This window comes from Ctenocephalides felis, unplaced genomic scaffold, assembly GCF_003426905.1.
Source record: "Ctenocephalides felis isolate EL2017-DRISC unplaced genomic scaffold, ASM342690v1 CF-g0.4_SCAFFOLD_03299, whole genome shotgun sequence".
Classification (NCBI taxonomy): domain Eukaryota; kingdom Metazoa; phylum Arthropoda; class Insecta; order Siphonaptera; family Pulicidae; genus Ctenocephalides; species Ctenocephalides felis.
In genome coordinates this window covers 63,622-74,045 of record NW_020539453.1, presented here as the reverse complement: position 1 = coordinate 74,045, position 10,424 = coordinate 63,622, and the positions used below count along the sequence as shown (strand labels likewise).

Genomic DNA, 10,424 nt, shown 5'->3' with positions numbered 1-10,424 from the left:
TGATCTCTCTCTTCAAAGGTGTATTATGCGCGCCATTCCTCAGGATTGTTGTTTTGTTCCCGTCTTCTTCCGAGATAATGGCGCGAACATATAAATTAATGACTGTTGATTATACATTAGCCGGAAAGAAAATACGAACTCGGTTCTCCACTGACTTGGCAATGACTGGCAACACGGCCACGTCGTTTTATATATAATACACCGTGCTTGAATCTTTGATATATCAAACGGTTTCAGTTTTTGTTTTATTGCAGAAATTTCAGACAATGTGGGCATACTTGAATAAAGACAAAAGAGCACTTTCTTGATATTAACCCTTTCCACTCGCACAATACAAAATTAATACGAACTATGTCGCCGCAGCGGCGGCACTCGAGTGGGAGGGGTTAATTGCACTATCAAATTTATAATAATACACCTTGATTGATTCTTTGATATATTAAACGGTTTCATTTTTGTTTTATTGCAGAAATTTTAGACAATGTGAACATACTTGAATAAAGGCAAAAATCCACTTTCTTAATATTAACCCTTTCCACTCGCACATTGCAAAAGTAATACGTACTATGTTGCCGGAGCGGTATACGAGTGGAAAGAATTAAGTGCACTAGCAAATTTAGAAACACCATTTCGTGGTAAATAAAAATTTACTTATGTTATATAAACTTTAAAGAACAAAATTATACTTGAAAGTTTGTATGGAATTTCCAATATGCCAATATCAAATATTGGAGTCGATGTAAAGATTTTTTTTTTTTTATTCAACAATATCGATGTAAAGATGATATCGAATAATTGAAATATTGAAGTAATATTTTTGGTCAAATATTTATCAATGAATACACAGTTTATTATTAGAGTCATTAAAACGATTGAAATATTTTAATGCAATTTTGGTGACTTGTATCAAGAGATTTCTAGAGGAAAAGATTTCTTTTTTTTATAATTATTAATAGACATTTAATAATTATATGGTTTATATCTATTATGATAGTGAAGAAGATTTAATAGTAAGTATCGTTGGTAAAAAAATGAAAGAAATTGAAAACCTTTGAATGAACCACATGGTGCTTACATAAATATCGAGAACAAAGAAAACCGCTGGTGAGATTAGATTGAAATAACGTCATTAACCTCTGATACTTTGACCGCGCACCGTTGATCTTTCGTGCTTCTCGCTTTGCAATCTTATTTTACTTTTATTTATTATCATAAAGAATATGCGAGAGGAGAATAATGTATTCTCACCTTAAATATGTTTTGAAGCGTTTTTAGTAAAAATGCTTTAGGTAATTTTTTTTACCTCAGAAAGCTCATGTTATGTGCAGCTTAATTTTAACATAGCAAGTTAACTTCCAACTTCTGAATAAAACATCCAGAAAATAGTAGAAAGTACTAGGTAAAGTATTTTCTTACGTAGAAAATTCTAGTAAATATGTTTTTGCCAGCGATATATTTAGACATTGACAGACAGATATTTTCATATTTTACTACAAAATCTTTGTATTATGTTTATATTATTAGTTTTACTAGAGCAAACCCAGAATTGGATGTCGTATGTTCACGTAGTTCTTAAAATGAACTGAATCTTGTTCTTAAAAGCTGACGCAGTTTTCGAGCGAGTTGAGTTGGCTTTGATTTTTCTTGATGTGTATTTTTCAATTTAACTTTTTGCAAAGGTATTTGACGACATTCTCTTGTGTAATTTCCATACATCAAAATGGCAGGGTAATTTTTTACTCTAAGCAAAAAGGGGCCGTTCAATAATCACGTGATTGACTTTTAAATACTGTTGCACTTTTTTCCTTTGGTCATTCGTGACGATATATGAAATTACTCCTCTCTCCCCTATCCAGGATTAGGTACTAGTACTTTACTTTTAGTACTTTAAAAAAAATTTAAAAATAAATACACGTAATACCTTGCTATGTAAACAGACAGACTATTAAACAAGTAGCCTGTTAAACAAAATAGATTGGTAAACAGGTAGAAAAGTAGCACACGTAGGCTGATAGGCACATAAAATAGACAGACAAGTAGATAGGTTGATAGGTTGACAGGCAAACAGGTGGACATGTAGATCACAGATAATTCAAATAATATATTTTGATCAAATCGGTTACACTTATCGGAAAGTTCTTGCAACTTACCGCAATGGAATGTGCTACTTACAACTGTTTTTTTAAATTAAAAAACTAATGGAAAGTCTAAGGACTTTTGCACCTCTTTCCCTTAGTTATTCGTGGCTATATTTGAAAATACACCTTCACTTTTAGTACCTTGAAAATATCGTTTGTGATTTTTTTTTAAAATAAATACACTTGATATCTTGCTGGACCTCCCCCTTGTGGGAATTTGTGATTTTATATCAAATTTCTCCGACACCAAAGGCTAGTTTTTTGGATGTTGATTCCAAGTCTGACTTTATATAGTCCAACTAAATATCAACATTTTCTCATAGTTGAATAATATTACATTAAAAATAAGTCAAAATAAAATACAAATGTATATAAATGAAAGGTAAATTTAATAATTTTAGTAACGCTAAAGGCAAATGTAACAAGAAAATGCATGCTGCGCAAAATTGCGTACGTTTACAATTGTCTATTCAGGCCAGAGATAAATAAGTATGAATGGTTCAGACAAATCGACAAATGAATCACTCACCATTACATTTATGGATATGGAATCAATCATAATAATTTTTAGCTAACAGATTTATTACTATCCAATATCACAAATTGATTGGAAGAAATTGAACCCATTTTACAAAAAAGTGCTTCCTACACGACGTTATCTAAAGTAAAATAGGACTGAAAGAACTGGTATTATGAAGAGTGCAGGCGATTGTAGCATACGCATGGACAGAAAATGAAGGAAACTGAAAGCTGAAGACCGGAAAGCATGGAAGTAGAAGTTTGGAAAAAAAATTCATAAAAATCTCAACAAAAAACATTGCGAATGAAATAGTTACAGTTATTGATTTTGTAGTGCGCTCACACAATGGACTTGCCTCCGAGCAGACAATCATATATTATTCATTATTATTACTATCACATTATTATTCTCCAATATATGTTATCTTCATGAACATTATGCGTGCGCCACGTACCATCCGTGATCCGTGGTTCTCTTGTTCTTTGCGGTATTATGTCTGTAGTATATAATATTGTGGTAGGTCGCTTCGTTATTTATACCGCGTGGCCTCTCCTTGACCCCTGAACTTGGGAATAGTAGTAGCGTTTGTTTACAGACCGACAAACGTATGCGCACGCGACCAAAAGAACCCGCTGAGAAGAGGGCATCAGATACATTCAAACTGTGGGTAATGTATTGATGAATTCGATATTTTTGATGTGAGATAATAAAGATGATGTAAGGTTAAGGTCGGAGAGACACTTATAAAATATATCAATGAGAAAATACTGATTTAATTGCACAGCAGGTAATACCAAGTGCTAATTAAGTTAAATTCCTAGATATTAATCTAAACTGCAGACTATCATGGGAACACCACATCACAACACAGTCCAGAGTTAGGTACATGTATTGACTTATTTAACATAATTCAAATTTAGCACTCGAAAATAAAATCTTGGTTTATATAACGATAATAATTTCTATTTGGACATACGGAATAGAGCTTTGGGGCTGGTATAGCAAATCGAATGTGGCATTGGTATATCAAACCTAATCAAAACTACTTAGAATGATAAGTGCACCCTTGTGTGTGAGTAATATAACTCTTCATGATGATCTGATTGTGCTGTATATTAAAGACTTTACATATATAAACAGGATTCACTAATGATCCTGAAATTTGCCCAATTCACTCGTTGCCGCGCTGTTGATGATGACTTGGATTGTAATATAGAAGTGATACTATAGAATTAATAACTAAAAGACACTCATAACAAATATCCATGATATTGTTTTATTTACCATTCAAATTTTAATCTGTCTTAGTGAAGACATTCACAGTAATTGATTAAATATCCATAACAAAAGACTGTTTTAATTGCACAGCAGGTGAAACCAAGTGCTGATTATGTTAAATACCTAGAAATACATCTAGACCAAAACCTAACATAAAAACACCACATCGCAACAAAAATCAACATTACCAAAGCCACAGTTAGGGAATTTCATTGACTTCTTTAACATAATTCAAAATTAGCACTCGAAAACAAAATCTTGGTTTATAAAATGATAATAATTTCTATCTAGTCATGCGGAATAGAGCCTTGGGGTTGCTCTAGCAAATCTAATATGACATTAATACATCAAAACTATTTAGAATGGAGACAAGTTCAGCCTTGTAGGTGGGTAATAAAACTCTGCATCATGATCTCAATGTGCTCTAAAATAAAGACTTTATGAAAACAAGATTTACCAATTATCCTCACAAATTAGAAAAAAGACCCAGTTCACTCGTTGCTCCTTACACCAGAAATAATAAGATATAAAAATTATGACCTATTAACTTGATCCCTTGTATCTGATAGTAATTATCCACTCGGTCTCCTCGGTCTTGGTCTCGGTCTCGGTCTCGGTCTCGGTCTCGGTCTCGGTCTTGGTCTTGGTCTTGGTCTCGGTCTCCTCGGTCTTGGTCTCGGTCTCGGTCTCCTCGGTCTTGGTCTTGGTCTCGGTCTTGGTCTCGGTCTTGGTCTCGGTCTCCTCGGTCTTGGTCTCGGTCTCCTCGGTCTTGGTCTTGGTCTCGGTTTCCTCGGTCTCGGTCTTGGTCTCGGTCTTAGTCTCGGTCTCCTCGGTCTCGGTCTCCTCGGTCTCGGTCTTGGTCTCGGTCTTGGTCTCGGTCTCGGTCTCGGTCTCCTCGGTCTCGGTCTCGGTCTCGGTCTTGGTCTCGGTCTCGGTCTCGGTCTCGGTCTCCTCGGTCTCGGTCTCCTCGGTCTCGGTCTCGGTCTCGGTCTCCTCGGTCTCGGTCTCGGTCTCCTCGGTCTTGGTCTTGGTCTCGGTCTCGGTCTCGGTCTCGGTCTCCTCGGTCTTGGTCTTGGTCTCGGTCTCGGTCTCGGTCTCGGTCTTGGTCTCGGTCTCCTCGGTCTTGGTCTCGGTTTCCGTCTCCTCGGTCTTGGTCTCGGTCTCGGTCTCCTCGGTCTCGGTCTTGGTCTCGGTCTCGGTCTTGGTCTCGGTCTTGGTCTCCTCGGTCTCGGTCTTGGTCTCGGTCTCCTCGGTCTTGGTCTTGGTCTTTGTCTCGGCCTCGGTCTCGGTCTCGGTCTCCTCGGTCTCGGTCTTGGTCTCGGTCTCGGTCTCCTCGGTCTTAGTCTCGGTCTCCTCGGTCTCGGTCTTGGTCTCGGTCTTGGTCTCGGTCTCGGTCTCCTCGGTCTCGGTCTAGGTCTCCTCGGTCTCGGTCTAGGTCTCGGTCTAGGTCTCGGTCTAGGTCTCGGTCTAGGTCTCGGTCTAGGTCTCGGTCTCGGTCTCGGTCTCGGTCTCGGTCTCCTCGGTCTCGGTCTCGGTCTTGGTCTCGGTCTCCTCGGTCTTGGTCTCGGTTTCGGTCTCCTCGGTCTTGGTCTCGGTCTCGGTCTCCTCGGTCTCGGTCTTGGTCTCGGTCTCGGTCTTGGTCTCGGTCTTGGTCTCCTCGGTCTCGGTCTCCTCGGTCTCGGTCTTGGTCTCGGTCTCCTCGGTCTTGGTCTTGGTCTTTGTCTCGGCCTCGGTCTCGGTCTCGGTCTCGGTCTCCTCGGTCTCGGTCTTGGTCTCGGTCTCGGTCTCCTCGGTCTTGGTCTCGGTCTCCTCGGTCTCGGTCTCGGTCTCGGTCTCGGTCTCTTCTGTCTTGGTCTTGGTCTCGGTCTCTTCTGTCTTGGTCTTGGTCTCGGTCTTGGTCTCGGTCTTGGTCTCCTCGGTCTCGGTCTCGGTCTCGGTCTCGGTCTTCTCGGTCTTGATCTTGGTCTCGGTCTCGGTCTCCTCGGTCTTGGTCTCGGTCTCCTCGGTCTCGGTCTTGGTCTCGGTCTCGGTCTCCTCGGTCTCGGTCTAGGTCTCCTCGGTCTCGGTCTAGGTCTCGGTCTAGGTCTCGGTCTTGGTCTCGGTCTCGGTCTCGGTCTCGGTCTCGGTCTCCTCGGTCTCGGTCTTGGTCTCGGTCTCGGTCTTGGTCTCGGTCTTGGTCTCCTCGGTCTCGGTCTCCTCGGTCTCGGTCTTGGTCTCGGTCTCCTCGGTCTTGGTCTTGGTCTTTGTCTCGGCCTCGGTCTCGGTCTCGGTCTCCTCGGTCTCGGTCTTGGTCTCGGTCTTGGTCTCGGTCTTGGTCTCGGTCTTGGTCTCGGTCTTGGTCTCGGTCTTGGTCTCGGTCTTGGTCTCGGTCTTGGTCTCGGTCTTGGTCTCGGTCTTGGTCTCGGTCTTGGTCTCGGTCTTGGTCTTGGTCTCCTCGGTCTCGGTCTCCTCGGTCTCGGTCTCCTCGGTCTCGGTCTCCTCGGTCTCGGTCTCCTCGGTCTCGGTCTCCTCGGTCTCGGTCTCCTCGGTCTCGGTCTCCTCGGTCTCGGTCTCCTCGGTCTCGGTCTCCTCGGTCTCGGTCTCCTCGGTCTCGGTCTCCTCGGTCTCGGTCTTGGTCTCGGTCTCGGTCTTGGTCTCGGTCTCGGTCTTGGTCTCGGTCTCGGTCTCGGTCTCGGTCTCGGTCTCGGTCTCGGTCTTGGTCTCGGTCTTGGTCTTGGTCTCGGTCTTGGTCTTGGTCTCGGTCTTGGTCTCGGTCTTGGTCTCGGTCTTGGTCTCGGTCTTGGTCTCGGTCTTGGTCTCGGTCTCGGTCTCGGTCTCGGTCTCGGTCTCGGTCTCGGTCTCGGTCTCGGTCTCGGTCTCGGTCTCCTTGGTCTTGGTCTTGGTCTTGGTCTCGGTCGTGTCTCGGTCTTGGTCTCGGTCTCCTCGGTCTTGGTCTCGGTCTCCTCGGTCTTGGTCTCGGTCTCCTAGGTCTCGGTCTTGGTCTCGGTCTTGGTCTTGGTCTCGGTCTTGGTCTCGGTCTTGGTCTCGGTCTCGGTCTCGGTCTCGGTCTCGGTCTCGGTCTCGGTCTCGGTCTCCTCGGTCTTGGTCTCGGTCTCGGTCTCGGTCTCGGTCTCGGTCTTGGTCTCGGTCTCGGTCTTGGTCTCGGTCTCGGTCTCGGTCTCGGTCTCGGTCTCGGTCTCGGTCTTGGTCTCGGTCTTGGTCTTGGTCTCGGTCTTGGTCTTGGTCTCGGTCTTGGTCTCGGTCTTGGTCTCGGTCTTGGTCTCGGTCTTGGTCTCGGTCTTGGTCTCGGTCTCGGTCTCGGTCTCGGTCTCGGTCTCGGTCTCGGTCTCGGTCTCGGTCTCGGTCTCCTTGGTCTTGGTCTTGGTCTTGGTCTCGGTCGTGTCTCGGTCTTGGTCTCGGTCTCCTCGGTCTTGGTCTCGGTCTCCTCGGTCTTGGTCTCGGTCTCGGTCTTGGTCTCGGTCTCCACGGTCTTGGTCTCGGTCTCGGTCTCCTCGGTCTTGGTCTCGGTCTCGGTCTCCTCGGTCTTGGTCTCGGTCTCGGTCTCCTCGGTCTTGGTCTTGGTCTCGGTCTCGGTTTTGGTCTCGGTCTCGGTCTTGGTCTCGGTCTCGGTCTCGGTCTCCTCGGTCTCGGTCTTGGTCTCGGTCTCGGTCTTAGTCTCGGTCTTGGTCTCGGTCTCGGTCTTGGTCTCGGTCTTGGTCTCGGTCTTGGTCTCGGTCTCGGTCTCGGTCTCGGTCTTGGTCTCGGTCTCGGTCTCGGTCTCGGTCTTGGTCTCGGTCTCGGTCTCGGTCTCGGTCTCGGTCTCGGTCTCGGTCTCGGTCTCCTCGGTCTTGGTCTCGGTCTATATATTTTAATATTTATATATTTAGTTAAAACCTTAAAAATATCCCTCACACTATTAGTTATGCTTTTCGTTAAATATAAATCATTTTTAACGATTTTCAAACTTTATTGGATTTATCTGCTTCTTAAATTTACTCGTGACATTTTAAATAAAAAACGATTTTAAATCATAAATTTGTACTAAAGTATATATATATATATATATATATATATATATATATATATATATTATTCTAAATATTTAGTTAAAACCTCAAAATAATATATAGTTCTGAAAACTTAGCCTTTACCAAGTTGCAAATATTTTTTATGAATTTTTCAAACTCTACTTTAAATTGACTTCAGAAATATCACGATGCGATAATAATATATGTATAAAAAGCGATTTTAACTAACAAATATATACTAAAATAAACATTTTTGACTTAAATAAATAGCTTAAACTTCAAAAAAAATTATTAGTATCAAAATTACCATTTCATTTAATTTTAAATTATTTTTAACGAATTTTGAAATCTTTGTTGTATATATTAGCTCAGAAGATCCTTCTTGACTAAAAAGAGGTTTTAAATAATAATTTTCTACTAGAGTATATACATTTATTTATTTAAATATTTAGTCAAAACTTCAAAAAACTTTTTGCACAAAAAATCATCTTTCTATACTATTTTTATCTAATTTTTATCTAATTTTTATCTAATTTTTATCTAATTTTTATCAATTTTTATCAATATTTTCCTCCCCAGGTATACAGATTTGGCCTGGCTAGAAGAAAACGTTCGAGGGCAGGATTATTTCAAATGCATGTCCTCGATTTCTGCAAATCCTTTAAGTACTGATGCAACCAGGACAATTGGCAAAAAATGATCGACAGGTTCGGATTGGGGGAAAGAAATTTGGGCAGACTTATTCCATCTGTTACCGACAGATTTACTACTGAGGATAGGCTGAAAGAGGTAAAAAGACGATATGAAAGATGATACAAAATTATCATTTATTCAAAATTTTTATATCGGAGTGTATAAAAGTGTGACCTAGGAAATGTTGTAAATTTTATCTAGTTTCACCCTGTGTAATTGAAAAGGGGTGGTTTTATATGAAGTATTTGAGTTATTTGACAAAAACCAAAAAAATGTCCCGAATTAAAATTTAATTTTTCAGATGATTGACTTCTTTGCCAAATTTCCGGAGGCCGGAGCAGGAGCTGCTGCTCGGAAACAAGCCCTGGAAACTGTTTCCAATAATATAAAATGGTTAAAAGTTAACAAAGACATTGTTGCAAAATGGTTGAACGAGAGGAAATGATTTAAAAAAATATATATGAGTGCTCTTCAGTGTTGAAAGTCGAACGTAATTGTAAAACTAAACAGAAAGTTTTTTTTTTATTAAATAAATAAAGTATGTACATATTTTTGTTATTAATTTAATTTCAAGGTATTCCTCTGTCTGTAAAAAAATAATAGAAGCAATAATAATATGCGTTTAATTTTTGTATTTTGTATAAATAAAAATTGATATATTTTGTATATCTTTTATATATTATATGGTGCAATTTAACACTGATTTGATTTTAAATAAGAGCAAATTAATAATTAAATGAATATATAAACAAGATTTAAAACAAAAAACAAGTCAAAATAGAAAATATTTTTCAGTTAAAACAGGTTTTATAGCTGCTCGAAGACTGAGATTATATCGTCAACAAATGAGTAAAAAAAATACCATCAGCCAATGAATGTATGTTAATTTTAATTACATGAAGTTCTTCAAACAGAATTATTACATGACGAGTGAAGTTGCAAAAACAATATTTGGCGTTGTTTAACATAATAGTTATCTTCATTTTTATAGCTCATAAAAAATATTGAAGCAGTACACCTTTATTCTATCATGCCTAAGATATATCCTTTTCAGAATTATATCTCAGATATTTTTGGTAGTTTAGATGAAGTCTACATGTTTTTCGATCATGCTAAGTATTACAAAGTTGCATAATGAAGAATAAATTGATATTCAGATTTATTAGTCTAAACAAGAGTTGAAGCACAAGAATAGTTTGTGTAGGATTGTATCATTTCTATACATATATACTTTATAATGGACATCTATGCTATAAATAAACTATTTATTTGTTACAAGTTTACTGTGTGAATTTATTAATCAGCAATTACTTCATTTCTTTAATGAAGGTTCATTTTTAAATGCTAATTACAATGACAAACCGACAATGTCATATCCGAAGTATGACTTTAATTACATTATTGTTTGTAAATATTATACATATTTTTAATGCTATTATAAATATATAATTTATCATTATCATATAAATGTGTATAATGGTTGACACTAATAAATGTGTGCATCACGAGTGTTACCATATTACTGATGAACGTTATTCAAAATTGTTATATGATGTATTTATTTTTACTTAAATGCCATCTCATACAACAACAAAAAAGTTTTACTTCAATACTTATTATATTTGCAATGCGTTACAAATGTGAAATAAAGTTATAACAATTTGCATATATCATTTAGTCAAAATTCAAATTTGAAATTGGCGCCCTTTGTGGCGCTACTGCTCACCGATCGAAAACTCTGAAGTTGCTCAAAATGGCGACCTGTCAGCACTTATTGAAGGCGCCTTA

At 39.7% G+C, this 10,424-nt stretch overlaps 2 protein-coding genes and 1 pseudogene across 2 annotated transcripts; all 3 read left to right on the top strand.

Annotated features, from left to right (window-relative positions):
• Positions 1-4,880: 4,880 nt before the first annotated feature.
• Positions 4,881-5,423, top strand: LOC113382121 (serine/arginine-rich splicing factor 5-like; the record flags this gene model as incomplete). Its single annotated transcript, XM_026620672.1, has 2 exons — positions 4,881-4,943; positions 5,325-5,423. Coding segments are annotated over 2 exons (162 nt in total), but the record flags the coding sequence as incomplete, so codon positions are not given.
• Positions 5,424-5,924: 501 nt separating this feature from the next.
• LOC113382120 lies at positions 5,925-7,003 on the top strand (annotated as a pseudogene).
• Positions 7,004-8,526: 1,523 nt separating this feature from the next.
• Positions 8,527-9,129, top strand: LOC113382122 (glutamyl aminopeptidase-like). The gene is made up of 2 exons (XM_026620674.1): positions 8,527-8,732; positions 8,938-9,129. The coding sequence occupies exons 1-2, from the start codon at positions 8,640-8,642 to the stop codon at positions 9,079-9,081; spliced, it is 237 nt and encodes a 78-aa protein (XP_026476459.1). The 5' UTR covers positions 8,527-8,639; the 3' UTR covers positions 9,082-9,129.
• The last annotated feature ends 1,295 nt before the right edge of the window (positions 9,130-10,424 follow it).